The following is a 19,221-nucleotide window of genomic DNA, read 5'->3' as shown; positions in this document are numbered from 1 at the left end:
GCACTAGTTAACATGTTGGCCTGATGAATTGTAACTAGTTAACTAGTGGCTGCATGTTGCACCTTACATGTTAACTAGTGAGGGTCAAAATGCTCACTAATTAGCTAGGTAAAGCCTTTTTTCACCTTACTAGTGAACTAGTGAGGCTCAAAATGTTTACTAGTTAACTAGTAAGGGAAAAAAGGTCCACTAGTTGCACTAGTGAGGGTGTTTTTTTTACCTTACTAGTTTACTAGTGTACTGATATATTCCTCACTAGTTAACTAGTGGAAGGTATTTTGTCTCACTAGTTGGACTTTGTGCCAAACATGTAAAGATTTTGACCAAACATTTTGCTAATTTTTCTTACACATCGAACCTTTTCTTTACCTAGTTGAGCCTTGCTCAGCACTAGTGTGCGACTGTGCCTGACTAGTGATACATTTGTTTAACATGTTGAACTTTTTGTTGCACTAGTTGACGTTTTCGTCTTACTAGTTTAAAATGTGCGCTTGACTAGTTAACTAGTGATGTGGTAAAATTTCACTAGTTAACATGTATGACAGTTGCAGTACTTCACTAGTTAACTAATCACGCGTACATGTCGACTAGTGAGCAGTTTTGTCAAACTAGTAAGACAAAAACGTCAACTAGTGTGCCGAAAATGTCCATGATTAATTTAAATGTTATTCAGACTATACACAGAGTGGTCAAATCAAATCAAATCAATTTATTTTTGTATAGCGTCAAATCACAACAAAAGTTATCTCAAGACGCTTTATATATAGAGCAGGTCTATGACCGTACACCATAGTTTAGAGACCCAACAGGATCCACCAAGCGCACTGTGGCCAGGAAAAACTCCCCGATTACTGGGAAGAAACCTGGAGCAGAACCGGGCGCAGGGCGGGCGGCCATCTGCCGAGACCGGCTGGGGGGATAGATAGATAGAGTGAGAGAGAGAGAGAGAGAGAGATAGAGAAGCAGCCACAATAGCAGTCTAGCAGCTGTAATAGCTAATACAAGTAGGACTGATAACACAAAACCAATAGTGGTGGATGGAAAGAGTGATATAATACAACTATCGGAAAGCCAGCACTGTCCAGCATCTCTCCTCAGTACGTCCATGTGTATTGGTGTGGGACGTCCCTGCGATCGATGCCCGTGCGTTGGTTCCTGCAGCATCAGCATGCTTGCTGGGAGCTCTTGATGTCTTTGGCAGTGATTGAGAAGTGTTATTCTCCAGGCTGCCACATTGTCACTAGGTGTTGGAAATCCCTCGTTAGCATTGGTAGTCCCTCGTACAGACGTAGTTAATTAGGGATGGTAACAGTTGGTGTCAAGCAGGCACCGACGCGGCAGCAGATGCAGCCACAATACCGGAGACCACCAAGATCCAGGTGAAACCCTGCTCCAAGTGTACCCATGCTCCAGGTATAACCTCGCTCCCGGTGTGATCCCGCTCCAGGTATGACCTCACTCCAGGTGTGACCCCGCTCCACGGTTAGCTGCGAGACAAGGAGGCACAAGGACTCCCGGGAAGGAATGAAGTTAGTAACAACATGGACATGGGACATGAGTATATACAGAAGGAGAGGGGAGCTCAGTGTGTCATAGGAAGTTCCTTATGACAGTGTGTCATAGGAAGTCCCCCGGCAGTCTATGCCTATAGCAGCTTAAGTATAAGCATTATCAAAGAGGAAAGTCTTTAGCCTACTCTTAAATGTAGAGACGGTGTCTGCCTCCCGGACTGAAACTGGGAGCTGGTTCCAGAGAAGAGGAGCTTGATAGCTGAAGGCTCTGGCTCCCATTCTACTTTTGGAGACTCTAGGAACCTCAAGTAACCCTGCATTCTGTGAGCGCAGCGCTCTAGTGGGGTAGTAGGGTACTATGAGCTCTTTAAGATATGATGGGGCCTGACCGTTTAGCGCTTTGTAGGTGAGGAGGACGATTTTAAAATCTATTCTGGATTTTACAGGCAGCCAGTGCAGAGAAGCTAATACAGGCGTAATATGATCTCTTTTTCTAGTTCTAGTCAGTACACGTGCTGCAGCATTCTGGATCAACTGGAGAGTCTTAAGAGACTTATTGGAGCAGCCTGATAATAAGGAATTGCAGTAATCGAGTCTAGAGGTAACAAATGCATGGACTAATTTTTCTGCATCATTTTGACACAGGATGTGCCTGATCTTCGCAATGTTACGTAGATGAAAGAAGGCAGTCCGTGAGGTTTGTTTTATGTGAGAGTTAAAGGACATATCCTGGTCAAAGACAACTCCCAGATTCCTTACGGTGGTGCTGGAGGCCAGGGCAATGCCATCTAAAGTAACTATATCATTAGATAATTTGTTTCGGAGGTGCTCAGGGCCTAGTACAATAACTTCAGTTTTGTCTGAGTTTAACATCAGGAAATTGCAGGTCATCCAGGTTTTTATGTCCTTAAGGCATGCTTGAAGTTTAGTTAACTGGTTTGTTTCGTCTGGCTTGATTGATAGATATAATTGGGTATCATCTGCATAACAATGAAAGTTTATGGAGTGTTTTCTAATAACATTGCCTAAGGGAAGCATATATAAGGTAAATAGAATTGGTCCAAGTACAGAACCCTGTGGAACTCCGTGACTAACTTTGGCGTACATGGAGGACTCATCGTTGACATGTACAAACTGAGATCGATCTGATAAATAGGGCTTAAACCAACTTAGTGCAGTTCCTTTAATGCCAATTAAATGTTCCAATCTTTGTAATAGGATGTCATGGTCAATGGTGTCGAAAGCAGCACTGAGATCTAGCAAGACAAGTACAGAGACAAGTCCTTTGTCCGATGCCATTAGAAGGTCATTTGTAATTTTCACTAGTGCTGTCTCTGTGCTATGGTGCACTCTAAATCCTGACTGATAATCTTCGAATAAATGATTGTTCTGTAGAAAGTCACACAGCTGACTGGCAACTACTTTCTCGAGTATTTTGGAGGTAAAGGGAAGGTTAGATATAGGTCTATAGTTGGCTAGGACCTCTGGATCAAGAGTGGGCTTTTTAAGAAGAGGTTTAATTACAGCTACTTTAAAGGACTGTGGTACATAGCCTGTTAGTAAAGACACATTGATCATATCCAGTAAAGAGGTGCTAACTAGAGGTAAAACTTCTTTAAGCAGTCTAGTTGGAATAGGGTCTAGGAGACAGGTAGATGATTTAGATGAGGAGATCAGTGAGGTTAATTTGTGGAGATCAATAGGAGAAAAGCAGTCTAAATATATATCAGGTTGTACAGCTGTTTCTAAGGTTCCTAAGTTTGAGGATAAATTGGTGGAGGTAGAGGTACTAATGTGTTTTTGATACCTTCGCTTTTTTGCATTAAATCATACTGGGATGTTTGCTGAATTGATTGGATGTGGCACAGCCCTACCCAGAAAAGTTTCCACCTGACGCCACTGCTTATCAGTCAACTTTGAAGTTCAGTGGACGCTCCTGAAGGCAAAAACCCACTAACTGTTTATTGAGATCAGATAAGATTAGATGGTCATTGGTGTCCCCAAAGAGAAATTCATTTTGCTCAGGCTAGTAAACTAACAGACAATACAATCAATAGAGAATGTGTTTATGTGAAACATCAAATGTTTTTATACCTCCAAATGAAATACATTTTATAATGAATAAGCAGACGGGACAGGATTTATTTCAAATACATTGACAATGTACCAGTTTTAAGTGTTGAAGCCAGGCTGGGTAATCTTGGGAAACTAGCAATGACAAAAATGTTTCTAAAATCTTTACTAACCCCGCCTTTAATGTGGTGTATGCTCTGAAGAGACAGGGCATGGGCTCTGTGCAGCTTTAGTGGATAAACACATACTGTTGGTTATGGAAACTAAAGGTCCTTTTAAGGGCCACCCATTTCCTCAACATCAAGAGCTGTCTTCCTTTTATAATACTACACATTACATACACACACCACTGTTTACATATAAATCAAAATTAGAATCATATCTTTTTGTGTATGTTAGTGTTCATTAGGAGCATGTTTATATGTCACGCAACAAGAATAGAACAAAAAGATGGCAATGATCATGGGAGGCAAATTTTCTATTGCTCTAAGTTCTGCTAGCGGATTTGATTGTTGGGATTTCCAGTTGGTATGGATTTGGGGTTTCGGATATAGCAAGTAGGGACACTGGGTTGTGGTGGCAGTTTTATTGAGCACAATGAGAGAGAGATGTTGAATGTTGATGCTGCAACCCAACACTGATTAAAAAAAAGGAAATCAGACTGCTCTGTGTGATTTGAAGGAAGTGGAAAATGACTCCCCTTCTCTTTTGTACGGTACAAATCATGATTATTTAAGGAGTTAATTATCCATGAAATTATCTGGGGAAAAAAAGAAAAATCTTGACGATTGTTCAATTTTTAATTGTCTAATTTAGCCAAATTTGACTCAAAGCCTGGAAAAGAAGGTAAAACAGATTATTTTATTATATTAGATCCAACTTCATCATTGCATATAGTACAGGTAATGATACGATGCAGTTAACCAGAAACGCTGAAAGCCATCAAGTTCAGAATGATTAAAAGAGAAACATACAGAATACTCCATATAAATATAGAATAAATACTAAGGGGTAGATATTAATATACCAGATATGTACAGTATGAGCAGTATTTACAATGTGTAATAAATATGTTAAAATGTACATTAAGAAAAATATAAACATATGCAGCTCATACTAGTACTTCCAGTTTTCCAGTAATGTAATTTCATGTATTCAATGATCTGAAGATTGGACAAGAATGAAATAAAAGTATAGGCCCAAAAGTCCAGTGTTTCTTTAAGTTGCAAATGCTATATAAATAGTGCAAAGAAATAAATACCAAAATGGATGATCATGCACAGTAAGTACATCTATTGTATCCAGCATGCATGATATTTTTTTAACAGTCAATGATGACATAAAAATAAAAATCTATGGGACCAAGTTGATAGTGGACGACTGACAGGGACCATATATTACAGCACAAATAAACTGTATACTGCAATAACAGTAAAGTCAGCACCAGAGAACAATTCATATATTGCTTAATTGTAGATATTGCACTGTGGTTCGGCATGTTTTAAAAATGTATTTATAAAGCTTTAAGAACAGGAACATGTCTTTAGTTGTAGTGGGTGGCTCTTAAAAGAGCCTTTGTGTTGTTGGTTTAGCAGCAGCTTTACTTGGAGCTGGTGTATTTGGTCACAGCCTTGGTTCCCTCAGACACGGCGTGCTTTGCCAGCTCACCGGGCAGCAGCAGGCGGACAGCGGTCTGGATCTCCCTGGAAGTGATGGTGGAGCGCTTGTTGTAGTTAGCCAGACGGGAGGCCTCACCGGCGATGCGCTCAAAGATGTCGCCCACAAAGGAGTTCATGATGCCCATGGCTTTGGAGGAGATGCCGGTGTCTGGGTGGACCTGCTTCATCACCTTGTACACGTAGATGGCGTAGCTCTCCTTCCTGGACTTTCTCCTCTTCTTGCCGGTCTTGCTGGCGGTCTTGGTGACGGCTTTCTTTGAGCCCTTCTTGGGCGCTTTGACTGAGGGGGCGTCCGGCATGATTCGTAGTTCAGTTTTCTCTTGAGTCCACTGATATAATCCTTCTTCTTCTTCTTCTTTGGTGTTTATTGGCGGTTGGCAAACCATCTTAGAGGTGCATTACCGCCACCATCTGGACTGGAGTGTGCAACAGAAGATTGTGCAGAAACAAAATAGAACTAAAAAAAATAAATAAATAAATAAAATAAATAAAAAAATGATAATGAAAACTCTAGATTCTTTTAACTAAATCAGTTTTTCTCAAAAACTGAATAATTTCACTGTATATATTATCTGCTTTATTCCCCAATAGACCTGACACTGAAAAGTCGTGATGTTTTGCCTTCCTTAGTGTCTGAAAAAGGTGATTCCTCTGGATAGTGTAATTACTGCAGTGTATCAGTACGTGTTCAACAGTTTCTGACTGGTTACAGTGTGTACATTTCCCAGTTGGGTGTTTGCCTATTCGATATAATGTTTGATTAAGATCTGTATGTCCGATTCTTAGTCGAGTGATGATATTTTCTTCCCTTCTTTTCCAGCCCACCTTTCTCCCTGCTCCAACATGTTTCTGTATATTGTACATATGCCTTCCAGTTTCCTGATCATCCCAATACTCCTGCCATACTTTTTGTGCATAGTTCTTGATGAATGGTTTAGCCTCAGCTTTACTTAATGGAATTTGTAATTCTATATTCTTAATTCTTAGTGTTTGTTTGGCCAGAATGTCTACCTGCTCATTTCCTTCCACACCAACATGAGCAGGAACCCATATGAATCGTGTACCTGTGCCTTTTATTTCCATCCTATACATAATGAGAAATATTTCATTAATTAAATCCGTTCTGACTGATGATCTACCAGATCCTATGCTTGTGAGTGCTGAAAAACTGTCAGATGCAATAACGGTGTTTTTTATTTCCCTCTCCTCTATCCACTGCAGGGCCAATAATATTGCCAATATTTCTGTAGTATATACTGACACATAATTTGATACTCGTTTCTTGATGTATGTCTCACTCACCGGGATATAAACTGCTGCACCTGCACACCCTGTCTCAGGATCTTTGGAACCGTCTGTAAATAAGAACACGGAGTCTGAGAAGTGCTGATCCAAATAATTCTGGACTATGCGCCATGCTGGAATTTTCTTTGACTTCTCCTTCAATTCCTGCTGTATATTGAGGTCAACATTTGGTAATGGGAATAACCAGGGAGGAATGGAGGAAACTGAAACTGTAGAGCAATATTGGAATTGACATAACCCTATGTTTTCTGCCTTTGCATCACCTACCCACCCAAAGCTTATGAAGTTTGTTTCATTATGTTCCCAGCAGTCTATCAAAACACTTTTGGTAGGGTGAGTTTCATAATGCCCCTGAAGATTAACCCAGTATGCCAGCATTAATTTTATTCTTCTAATCCGTAGGGGCATTTCTCCCACTTCCACTTGCATTGCTGATACCGGAGATGTTCTGAATGATCCACTAATGATTCTCAAAGCCTGAGCTTGCAGTACATCTAATTTCTTGAGGTTTGATTCTGCTGCTGACATGTAAGCTACACACCCATAGTCAAGGACAGATCTCATGAGAGCCCAGTATATATGTTGTAAAGATGCTCTACTTGCTCCCCACTCCTGTCCTGTCAAACAACGCAGTATATTGATGACTTTTTTACATTTGCTCCTGATTTTATCTAAATGAATGTTCCATGTGAGCTTTTCATCAAACCAAATCCCCAGAAATCGAACAGCTTTGACTTGCTCCAGAGGTTGATCATACAGTTTTAGGGAAATGGGTGCGATTTTACGCCGTTTTAAGAAACAAATAACTTGTGTTTTTGCTACTGATAACTTGAATCCCCATTTGTTTGCCCATTTCTCCACCTCAGCTATTGCAGCTTGCATTTTCTTATTAACAAATGATACATTGCGGCCTCTTATCCAAAGAGCTCCGTCATCCGCGTACATAGACTTTCCTATATTTTGCTCAACCTGAGAAAATATATCATTGATCATTATATTGAATAATAACAGACTACATACACTACCTTGTGGAGTTCCATTATCTACTGTATATACATTTGAATATTCTACATCTACTCTTACCTGTATTTTCCTGTCAAATAAAAAGTCCTTCACCCAATTATATGCTCTACCACCAATTCCCAATGAATTCAATTTAATGAGTAACCCTTCTTTCCAGAGCATATCATATGCTTTTTCCACATCAAAGAAGATAGCTAATACTACTTCTTTGTTGGTCTGTGCTTTCCTGATGTCTGACTCTAAGCATAAGACAGAGTCCATAGTATTGCGACCCCTACAGAACCCACTTTGATGTGGAGATAAAAGAGCTTTACTTTCCAGGAAATATGTTAATCTCTCTGTAACCATTCGCTCCATAATTTTACATAAATGAGAGGTTAGGGCAATAGGTCTGTAACTATATGGATCTGATGGGTCTTTCCCTGGTTTTAGAATAGGCACTATTACGGCTTGTTTCCACACTGAAGGAAGTTGTCCAGTTTCCCAAACTCTGTTATACAGTCTTAAAACAGTGACCAGAGTGTTATCTGCCATGTTCTCTAACATTTTATAGCATACGCCATCTTTACCAGGTGTGGTCTGACGTGCACAAGTTATTGCTCTTCTCAATTCAAACATACTAAAAGGCAGGTCTATTGGATCTTCTGATGTCTCTTTTTTCTCTAATATTTTAGATTTCTCCAATAAAACTCTATTTCTACAGCGCCTGGCCTCATCTGTTAGGTTGTCGGAGCTGTGAACTTTCCTGAATGTTTGCGCCAGAAGTTCAGCCTTTTCTAGGTTGCTGACAGCCATTTTATCCCCATTATTCATCACTGGTAATTTATAACTCCTTCTGATCCCTCCCATTCTCCTGATCATGCCCCAGACATCTGAAAGCTGTACTTCTCTTCCTATACTGCTACAATATTGCCTCCAAAATGTGCGTTTTTGGGTTCTTATTGTTTTCCTTACTATTGCCTGTGCCCTTTTATACTGGATCAAAGCATCCTGTGAATGAAGTTTTTTGAGTTCCCTAAATGCTTTATTTCTATTTTTTATGGCTTTGCTACATTCGCTATTCCACCAAGGTACATTCTTAATACGTTTAGTTCCTGTACTCTTTGGGATTGTTTCCTCAGCAGACTGAATTATTTCATTAACTAGTTCACCATTAAATATGTTTACATCCATTTGATAATCTTCTTTAATTCCCTCACATCTCGTTGCACTTATCTCTTGGTAAGCAGCCCAATTAGCATTTTCCAACTTCCATCTAGGAATTTTCTTTCCCTTATCAAAATAAATTTTTACACCAACTTTAGTCACTACGGGGTAGTGATCGCTGCCCATTGTAGTATGCTTTATTACTTTCCATGTGCTTACACCTGCTAAAGTACTATTTACAAATGTTAGGTCAAGTGCTGCTTCTGTGTTTTGAGTGCAATTATACCGTGTTCCCTCCCCATTATTAATACACACCAAACAGTGATCATCTATAAATTCTTCTACAACTACACCATTAGCATCTGTGCTATTGCTCCCCCACAATGAATTATGTGAATTAAAATCCCCACACCATATTACATTATTTTGCAATGATCCCCCTACATCCTCCAATATACCTTGACTTAATTTCCCGCATGGATTATAAAAGTTAATTATATCTATATCACCTCTGTCAGTCCACACCTTAACAACAATTGATTCATGCTCAGTGTTTACATGCATTATCTTGTAACTCATTTCATTCTGTATGAATGTTGCAACTCCTCCACCATTACCAGATTCCCTATCCCTTCTAACTACAGAATATCCCTTTACAACAAAATCCCACTGTGGTTTCAACCATGTCTCTTGTATACATATTACATTCGGTTTATTTTGTAATTTATCAATGTACTTCTTAAACTCCTGTCCATTTGCTATTAAGCTTCTCGCATTCCATTGTAGCAGAATTAGCACCATTAAGAGGATCCAGCCCATGTTTGTGCGGATTGTGTATCTTCATTCAGAATGTCTCTAACTGTTTCCCATTGTAACCCATTTACTTCAAGGTACTTCTCAGCTGATCTTACAATTATTTTAATCCTTTCATTGCGACTTTTTGACTGTGCCGAACAGTTGATTATTTCTGCCATAAAGAGCACAAAGTCACTTTTTCTGACTAGCAGAGTTTCCTCCTTCAACTTATCGCATCCTGCACATTTTACAACATCTTCATTCACAGTGTTATTTTGCTTTGTCACCTTTATTCCTCCTGAAACCTTCTTTGCTGCCTCTGCATAGCTGATTCCCTGATACACCTTGACTCTCTGCACCTCTGCCGCTCTTTTGCTAACCTCACATCCACCGTACGCTGAGCTATGTTCTCCACCGCAATTGCAGCATTTCAGCTTTGCTCCCTGGGCACATTTGCCATACTCATGTTCTCCTCCACATCTTCCACACCTTTGGTGTCCTTTACACACAGCCGCCACATGTCCAAATCGTTGACACTTAAAGCATCTGAGTGGTGGGGGAATATACAGCCTGACATCATAGCACATATATCCAATGAAGATTTTTTCGGGAAGTTTTTCCTCCTCAAAAGTGATCAGCACTGAGAGACTGTCACTTTTAATGCCATTTCTGTTTGATTTCATGCGTTTGACTTCACTTATTTTTGCATTAGTTATGTTTGCTTTAACATCGTCATCTGTTACACTTACTGGGATCCCTGAGATGACTCCCTTGACTAGTTTTTTGTCACCAGCTAGGGAACATTGTACTTTTTTGCCATTTATTTAGTTCATCCTGATTGCTCTCCCTTGTTGTCCTCCATCCTTGCACATAATTAACAGTGATCCGTTTCTTAACACTTTAGGACTTTTTATTTCTCCGATTTCTTTACATATTGATCTGGTAAGTTGTATTGGATTCCACTCTCCAAAAGAAGCCCCTTCTTGCGCCAGTTTAATGATTACCTTATAATCATCTCTCCTCCTCTCTGTTACAGCTTCTCTGCCAACAGAATCACTATCATCCGATTTATTATTTGGATTCTTTTTACGTTTCTTTTTCCGAGCAATATCCCACTCTCCGTAGCTCCCGCCACCTACTTCCATCTCGCCTAACTCGCTTCCTGATCCGTCACTTCCCTCTGCCATCTTCTGTCCAGTCACAGCCCAGTGTTGCCAACCGCCTCTCCGCTCCTGGTTGAGGTTCTTAGCCGCAGACCTGATATAATCCTGAGCAGAGAGTTTGGGTCTTTCCCATTAGTGCTTTTATACGGCTTGACTCCTCGACTCCTCGACTCGCGTCTTAGTCCCGCCCCCGGGAGATGCGAGCGGAGGAGGCGAGGAAAAGACTCGAGGAGAGAGGAAACGAGTAAATATGTTTTTAGAGACATGAGACGTCGTTTCCTCTGAAGCGTCTCGTGAAGCGACGTCCGTTTCTGATGACAGCAGCAGCTGATAACAGCTGGATCAGCTGTCAGTTGGCTTCAACAGCTGTTTATGTCTGAACTGATCTAATAGTAATAAAGAAAGAGTTATCAGAGCAGCAGTGTTTCCTCTCTGTAGCCTGTTACCTGTTTAACAAACACCTGCACATGAATAACAGCTGCAGTCTGTATTTCTACTGTGGACTGAGTCCTGCTTAGAGAACCAGGAACCATCTCTACTGGCACAATATCTTTATATTATTTATTCATTATTAGCGTCTGTATTAATTTATATTCTGACAGTAGAAGTTATGTATTAGTCTGAATGTTTGAGGGGAAAGTGAAATGATATAACTCATATCAAACCCGACACTCAGGAATTATCAGCCTCATGTGACTGAATGGAAATGAGGATAAATTATGTAAAAGGTATAAAAGACATACCCTCCTTCTCTCTCTGACTTTAACTGGATACTTAATAAAAGTGAATGATCATAACAGATCATCAAAAGAAAACTCTAATAAATGAAGAAAGTTATTTTAAGTCTGTTCATTGTCAGCTTTTATAAACCCCTCTCAGTGTCAGACTCCTTCAGTGACGGTGTGTGAAGCAGAGAGACTGCAGGTCCTTCTGCTGCTGGAACACTTCACCATCAACATGATCCGTCTGCTGTTCACACCTACAGTTAACACAGGTTATAACTAGACGGTGAATCAGAAGACAACTAAAATATAAAACTGTTACTCTGTGATCCGTCTTCACTCTGGTATGAAACTCTACTGATGTTGATGTATCAGATCAGTCTGATCGGCGCAGCGTCCAATCAATAACTGATATCCAATAAGGGGGCGTGTCGGTCGGTGATAAACTTCCGTGCAGGAAACACTTGAGGATGCACTGGTGTATCCTCGCTCATAGCTCCTCCAGCAAGCCTCCTTGCTCCTCGCTCCTCGATGCGCATTTTATGAATTGGGACGTCCTTCAAGATGGAGGATTGAGATCGATTTCCGGGTCACAGCCGGAGGATCGAGGAGTGAGGAGTCGAGGAGGCGAAAAATGATGAAATGAGATGCAGCTTCTGTATTTATATCCACTCGATGCAGAGCTGACTGTGCTGTTGCTCGCACCTGATTCGTTGTTTCCTGACCGGTACTGCGCATGCGCCACATACAACAACATCACTTCACAAGATGATAGTTTAGAGTTTAGTTGATGGAAGTTTTTGGTTTTTGGTTTTTGGTTTTTGCTGACCAGTAGTGAGAAGAGTACTTTAGATCTTGTAGCCTTCTCAAATAAAAGTAGCAACACCACAGTATAGAAGTTATCTCTTACAAGTAAAAGTCCTGCAGTAAACATGTTACTTAAGTAAAAGTACAAAAGTATTGGCATCAAAATAAAGGCCTACAGAAAGTGCCAAAAGTAGAAGTAGCTACTGATTACGATGAATGGCCCATTTCAGGATGCGATGGCACTGGTTTGAAATGGTGGAGTTTACATTATTTCTCATTTGTTACACATACTAAATGTTTATAATAATATTAAATATAAATAATACATTTGTAGTAGCAGGAATGTCAACAGTCAGTGTACACAAGCAGCTGGAACAGCAAAGGAACATTTAAGTGCCTCCCTATGTATTATTTCAACAAATTACTTTTTGATTGCAGCGATCACTTTCACAAAACATTGTAGTTATTATTTCTATATTATGTGCCTGTTATTAAGATTGCTCTTATGAGTATAATATAGATAAGTTGCCTGAAATAAATGGTTTTATACATTATTTAGTGCTATTCTTTACTGGCTCCTTAGCTTTAGTGTTAGCTTTCTGATGTGGAGATTTGTAGTGCATTGGTCATGTTGTGCTGCCCACATTGAACTGGGTTTGAAACATTGTGATATTTATATTATTAAAGAAAAATGTGAAGACAACAAAAAACTGCATATTATATTATCCCCTCACACAGCTACAAAGCTCAATAATGTGTAACACGGGAAACACTTTTAAGATCAGATGGCTGTCCTGTGAGGTCTATTTATTTTTCCTACTTTTTGTAGGTTTCATCTGGGCCCAAGTATTTTTTAATCATTGTAATAAGTAAGTGAAAAGCCCTTGTTTATTTCTCCTCCTAGCTCCAAATATAATATTATGTTTATGTCTGCAGTTAATGTCAACAGTAAGAATTAACAGGTAATCGCTCTTTAAGGATGATGTGGGTGGCTCTTAAAAGAGCCTTTTTTATCGGTGTGTTTGTTCAGACTGAGAACAGCTCACTTCTTCTTGGGTGCTGCTTTCTTGGCTTTGGGTTTGGCAACCTTCTTAGCGGGAGCTTTCTTGACAGCAGGGGCGTTTTTGACCACCTTCTTGGGACTCTTGGTCACCTTGAGAGCCTTAGTCGCCTTCTTGGGGCTCTTGGCTGGTTTCTTGGGGCTCTTGGCTGCTTTCTTGGGGCTCTTGACAGCTTTCTTGGCCGCTGCGGGTTTCTTCGCCTTCTTCGGGGATTTCTTCGCGGCTACCGGCTTCTTCACCGTCTTGGCCGCTGCGGGCTTCTTGGCTTTAGGAGCGGCTTTCTTGGCTGGCTTCGGCTTCTCTGCAGCCTGCTTGCTGATCTTGAAGGAGCCGGAGGCCCCGGTCCCCTTGTGCTGGACCAGAGTCCCCTTAGCCACCAGGGTCTTGATGGCGGTCTTGACGCGGGCCTTGTTCTTGTCCACATCGTAGCCTCCGGCAGCCAGAGCCTTCTTGACGGCGGCCAGAGACACGCCGCTCCGCTCCTTGGATTCGGCCACAGCTTTAACGATGAGGTCTCTGACGCTGGGGCCAGTCTTCTTCGGTTTGGAGACCTTCTTCTTGGCTGCTTTGGCCGCCGGGGCGGCTTGAACTGGAGCTACTTCTTCTGCCATTTCCTCCTGAAGTTTAGTTCCTCTTCACGACAACACGAGAGTGAGACTGGACTGTTGAAGAGCTCGGAGCAGGGGGCTGCACTTAAACACACCATGAGAACCGTGGAGACTCAACCCAGCCCGTGGCTCCTCTGAGCATCTGAAAGCCGTGCCACTTGTGTTTTCTCTTCACTGATAAAACACTCAAAACATCATGTGGGAGAAGTGCTGAAGGCTGACAGTGAATGGAGCCGATAGCGGACTTGTGTGTCTTCATATTCAAGTCATGTAGAGCTCTGATGCTCTCTGCATTTTGTTTTTGGAGCCGCCAAACCTCACCTATCACCGCCGTGGCCAGCACTGCTCAGCGGCTTTTCTCACTCATTTCTCTCCTAAAATGATTTAAAATGCATCAGAGCTCCATCAAAAGACGTTTTCCAACTGGCCCACATGTTTGTTCAGGGACTCAATGTAAAAACAACCATCTGCTGTTGATGAGTGTTTAATAAAGTGAAGTTATTGTGGGAGCAGCAAACACACTGATGTTGGCCGAGGCTTATGGTGCAGTTTAGCCGAACTTCCTATCAGAGCTGCTCGCTGTGACTGTGAACATGTCCTCTGCTGAGGACTGATTTTAATATAAATAGTTAATAGTTTATATTAATGAAAACTAATCTACAAAATAAATGTCGCCTGTCTGGGATAGTAGTAAGTGGATTTAAATATTACAGTAACACAGTTTCACTGATACATACTGTATATGGGCCTTTCTACCGAATTGGTGCAAAGTCAGAGTTGTAAACATTTTGAAATTTGTATCTTTACTTCCCAAAACTTCATATATATATATATATATATATATATTGACTATATCTAGGGTACCAATATCTAATGAAAGTACAGTCAATTTTGGTATTGTATTTTCAGACTGGATTGGAATGTTTTTCTTCTCCCTAAATTTCTCACTACCTAAACATAGTAATACACTATCATAAAAAAGTTTTATATTAACCTAACCTTAAGATTGTGTTTCCATCCCTCCTCTAAAGAATATTTTTGCATATATTTCTAGAAAATTACAATTTTAACAATTTTTTATGTTCAATTCATAAGATTCATCAAAATCTAAATGCAATCTTTCTTTGTAAAATGCATAACGCTGATCATATTGATTTCAGATTGAAGGATTAATTAAATTAAACATACATTTAACCAATCAGTATCATAACATTTCAGTTGATAACTCAATATACCTTATTTTTTACAAAATACCCACAGTTTCGGTAGTGACTGCACTGTTCCGGTTGACCACAGTGTTTTGTTTGCAAGGTTATATCATATTCCCTCAACCTTATTGCTTAATAATAACTTTTAACATGCCTTATGCCTTGGAAATATTACAAACACAAATGTTTTATGAGCAATAGTATGCAATTTATTATTGAAGACAGAACAACTGTGGTCCAATTGCATCCAATGGTGCATAAGTTTATTTTTTAAAAAGAAGGGTTGTAGCAACTCATAATGTAATAACTGCGCATAATGTATTAATTTAAATGTAATAAAAGCTCATAATGTAATAATCAGCACATAATGTAATAAAACCTTGAGCGCACAATGTAATAACAGTTTTGTTAATAATGTAATAAGTTATTACATTATTTATTAAGTTATTACATTGTAAACTTAGCAAAAAAAAAAGTGAAAAATGTAATACACTCAGCGCATTAAGCAATCATTTTAAAAAAAGAGTACTCTCCTTGTCTTCTTAAAGCACAGGAACCCTCTAGTTTTACATGACACCAGTGGAGGAGTTAATTTAAAGCAACTGGACTTTGTCTGTTTAGTCAAGAGGACATTTTCATCAATCTGTTCCATATTGATGAAGCCTCTTGGATGTGAGACTACAAGATATCCAGTGATCTGGACCAATGAGAACCTTTACAGAGATGATTCTCATTATGCGAATTAACTGTTCCCCACATAATTATTCCAGTTACTGTAATTGTTAGCTTATCCAAGCAACAAATCATTTTAGGTAACAATCCTCAATGCAGTCCCTCAGACTGGACTCGATGCAGTCCCTCAGACTGCTCAGTGCAGTTCCTCAGACTGGACTCAGTCCCTCAGACTGGCCTCAATGTAGTCCCTCAGACTGGCCTCAATGCTGTATCTCATGCTAGCTTCACTGCAGTCCTTTAGACTGGCCTCAATGCAGCCACAGATCCTGATACTGTCCTTTATGTTGGCCCTTGTACAGGCCCTAGTATCAATACCCCTCATGCTGACCCTGACACTGTCTCAGTTGCTAGCCCTAACTCACCTTTAAATATACTGTCAACCATTATTGAGTTATGTCTCTCTGTTGACATGTCAATGCTGGGCACTTTCAATAGAGTTTAAGATTGTTCAGAGAGCTTTCCGTGTCATTTTCGCCACAAATATATATTCAGGATTCTTTAGCTGATAATTTGCAGCTTGAAAAAGACCAAAACTGCTGCATTAGCATTATGAGGCAGTACAAAGTAGCTGGACGCAGTAGTGGCCTTTCCTTGCACATCAAGCAGCTTTTTGGCAAAGATACCCGATGGATGAGGGCATGGACTGTGGTTCGACACATATCCTTTGGATGGTTCAAAATAAACATTAAGCTTTTTTCCCCCCTTAAATACTCTATTTTTTCAGTTTTATTTTCATTGTGTTTCTCTATACCGTAAAGGTTTTGAAACAGGGTTTTGAACCTAGAATTCCTAGTTGCAACATTTTGTGTGTTGTTCTTGCACAGATGTAATGCTATTTTTTCATTTTACTTGAAGGAGCAGTGTGTAGCATTTAGGGGGATCTATTGACAGAAATGATATATAATATTAATAAGTATGTTTTTTCTTTAATGCTATTTGATATAATCTTGGATTTCTACTAGATAGTGTTGATGAGATACTGAGCGGAATTTGATTTGAACAGGCCGACCAGGTAAGCCTCACTGGACTCCTGCAGAGCCATGACAGCGGAGCTCTGGAAGTGCAGGTCGGCTCTTTTAAGAGCCATCCACATCATCCTTACAGAGTGATTACCTGTTAATTGTTGCTGTTGACAATAACTGAAGACATAAACATAATATTATATTTGGAGCTAGGAGAAGAAAAAAACAAGGGCTTTTTACTTATTTATTAGAATGTTTAAAAAATACTTGGCCCAGATGAAACCTACAAATAGTATGAAAAATAAATAGACCTCACAGGACAGCCAGCCATCTGATCTTAAAAGTGTTTCCTGTGTTACATATTAGATAGCCTTGTAGCTGTGTGAGGGGATAATATAATATGCAATTCTTTGCTTCTTCACATTTCCCTTTTTTTTTTTTTTTTTTAAATATAAATATCACAATATTTCAAACCCAGTTGAATGTGAGAAGCACAACATGACCAATGCACTACAAATCTCCACATCAGATGGCTGACACTAAAACTAAGGACCAGTGAAGAATAGCACTAAATAAAGTATAAAACCATATATTTCAGGCACCTTATCTATAGTATACTAATAAGAGCAATCATAATAACTAAAATGTTTCGTGAAAGTGATCGCTGAAATCAAAAAGTGATTTGCTGAAATAATACATAGGGAGGCACTTAAATGTTCCATTGCTGTTCCGGCTGCTTGTGTACACTGACTGTTGACATTCCTGCTACCACAAATGTATTATTTATATTTAATATTATTATAAACATTTAGCATGTGTAACAAATGAGAAATAATGTAAACTCCACCATTTCAAACCAGTGCCATCGCATCCTGAAATGGGCCATTCTGCATAATCAGTAGCTACTTCTACTTTTGGCACTTTCTGTAGGCCTTTATTTTGATGCCAATACTTTTGTACTTTTACTTAAGTAACATGTTTACTGCAGGACTTTTACTTGTAAGAGAGAACTTCTATACTGTGGTTTTGCTACTTTTATTAGAGAAGGCTACAAGATCTAAAGTACTCTTCTCACTACTGGTCAGCACCAAAAACTTCCATCAACTAAACTCTAAACTATCATCTTGTGAAGTGATGTTGTTGAATGTGGCGCATGCGCAGTACCGGTCAGGAATAAACCAAGCAGGTGCGAGCAACAGCACAGTCAGCTCTGCATCGAGTGGATATAAATACAGACTCTCTGCTCAGGATTTTATCAGTGGACTCAAGAGAAAACTGAACTACTAATCATGCCGGAAGCCGCCTCCGTCAAAGCGCCCAAGAAGGGCTCAAAGAAAGCCGTCACCAAGACCGCCAGCAAGACCGGCAAGAAGAGGAGAAAGTCCAGGAAGGAGAGCTACGCCATCTACGTGTACAAGGTGATGAAGCAGGTCCACCCAGACACCGGCATCTCCTCCAAAGCCATGGGCATCATGAACTCCTTTGTGGGCGACATCTTTGAGCGCATCGCCGGTGAGGCCTCCCGTCTGGCTCACTACAACAAGCGCTCCACCATCACTTCCAGGGAGATCCAGACCGCTGTCCGCCTGCTGCTGCCCGGTGAGCTGGCAAAGCACGCCGTGTCTGAGGGAACCAAGGCTGTGACCAAGTACACCAGCTCCAAGTAAAGCTGCTGCTAAACCAACAACACAAAGGCTCTTTTAAGAGCCACCCACTACAACTAAAGACATGTTCCTGTTCTTAAAGCTTTATAAATACATTTTAAAAACATGTTGAACCACAGTGCAATATCTACAATTAAGCAATATATGAATTGTTCTCTGGTGCTGACTTTACTGTTATTGCAGTATACAGTTTATTTGTGCTGTAATATATGGTCCCTGTCAGTCGTCCACTATCAACTTGATCCCATAGATTTTTATTTTTATGTCATTGACTGTTAAAAAAATATCATGCATGCTGGATACAATAGATATACTTACTGTGCATGATCATCCATTTTGGTATTTATTTCTTTGCACTATTTATATAGCATTTGCAACTTAAAGAAACACTGGACTTTTGGGCCTATACTTTTATTTCATTCTTGTTAAATCTTCAGATCATTGAATACATGAAATTACATTACTGCAAAACTGGAAGTACTAGTATGAGCTGCATATGTTTATATTTTTCTTACTGTACATTTTAGCATATTTATTACACATTGTAAATACTGCTCATACTGTACATATCTGGTATATTAATATCTACCCCTTAGTGTTTATTCTATATTTATATGGAGTATTCTGTATGTTTCTCTTTTAATCACTCTGAACTTTACAGCTTTCAGCACTTTTCATTAACTGCATTGTATCATTACCTGTACTATATGCAATGATGAAGTTGGATCTACTATAATAAAATAAATCTGTTTTACCTTC

General features: G+C 39.8%; 3 protein-coding genes across 4 annotated transcripts; 1 reads left to right on the top strand and 2 right to left on the bottom strand.

The window, feature by feature from the left end:
• Positions 1-4,426: 4,426 nt before the first annotated feature.
• Positions 4,427-5,616, bottom strand: LOC141765764 (histone H2B 1.2-like). Its single transcript, XM_074631989.1, has one exon. The coding sequence runs from the start codon at positions 5,560-5,562 to the stop codon at positions 5,185-5,187; it is 378 nt and encodes a 125-aa protein (XP_074488090.1). The 5' UTR covers positions 5,563-5,616; the 3' UTR covers positions 4,427-5,184.
• A 6,629-nt stretch (positions 5,617-12,245) lies between these two features.
• LOC141765762 (histone H1-like) lies at positions 12,246-13,960 on the bottom strand. 2 transcript variants are annotated; one of them, XM_074631988.1, is made up of 2 exons: positions 13,458-13,960; positions 12,246-13,415 (listed from the first exon to the last, which is right to left on the bottom strand). In XM_074631988.1, exons 1-2 carry the CDS (start codon positions 13,894-13,896, stop codon positions 13,267-13,269), a joined length of 588 nt encoding a protein of 195 aa, XP_074488089.1. In that variant the 5' UTR covers positions 13,897-13,960; the 3' UTR covers positions 12,246-13,266. The 2 variants fall into 2 exon arrangements, with proteins under 2 accessions (XP_074488089.1, XP_074488088.1); XM_074631987.1 differs by having other exon boundaries at positions 12,246-13,959.
• Positions 13,961-18,048: 4,088 nt separating this feature from the next.
• LOC141765761 (histone H2B 1.2-like) lies at positions 18,049-19,221 on the top strand. The gene has a single exon (XM_074631986.1). The coding sequence runs from the start codon at positions 18,088-18,090 to the stop codon at positions 18,463-18,465; it is 378 nt and encodes a 125-aa protein (XP_074488087.1). The 5' UTR covers positions 18,049-18,087; the 3' UTR covers positions 18,466-19,221.

Source organism: Sebastes fasciatus, chromosome 4 (assembly GCF_043250625.1).
Source record: "Sebastes fasciatus isolate fSebFas1 chromosome 4, fSebFas1.pri, whole genome shotgun sequence".
Classification (NCBI taxonomy): Eukaryota; Metazoa; Chordata; class Actinopteri; order Perciformes; family Sebastidae; genus Sebastes; species Sebastes fasciatus.
The sequence above is the reverse complement of the archived record's forward strand: the minus strand, read 5'-3'. Positions and strand labels throughout refer to the sequence as shown.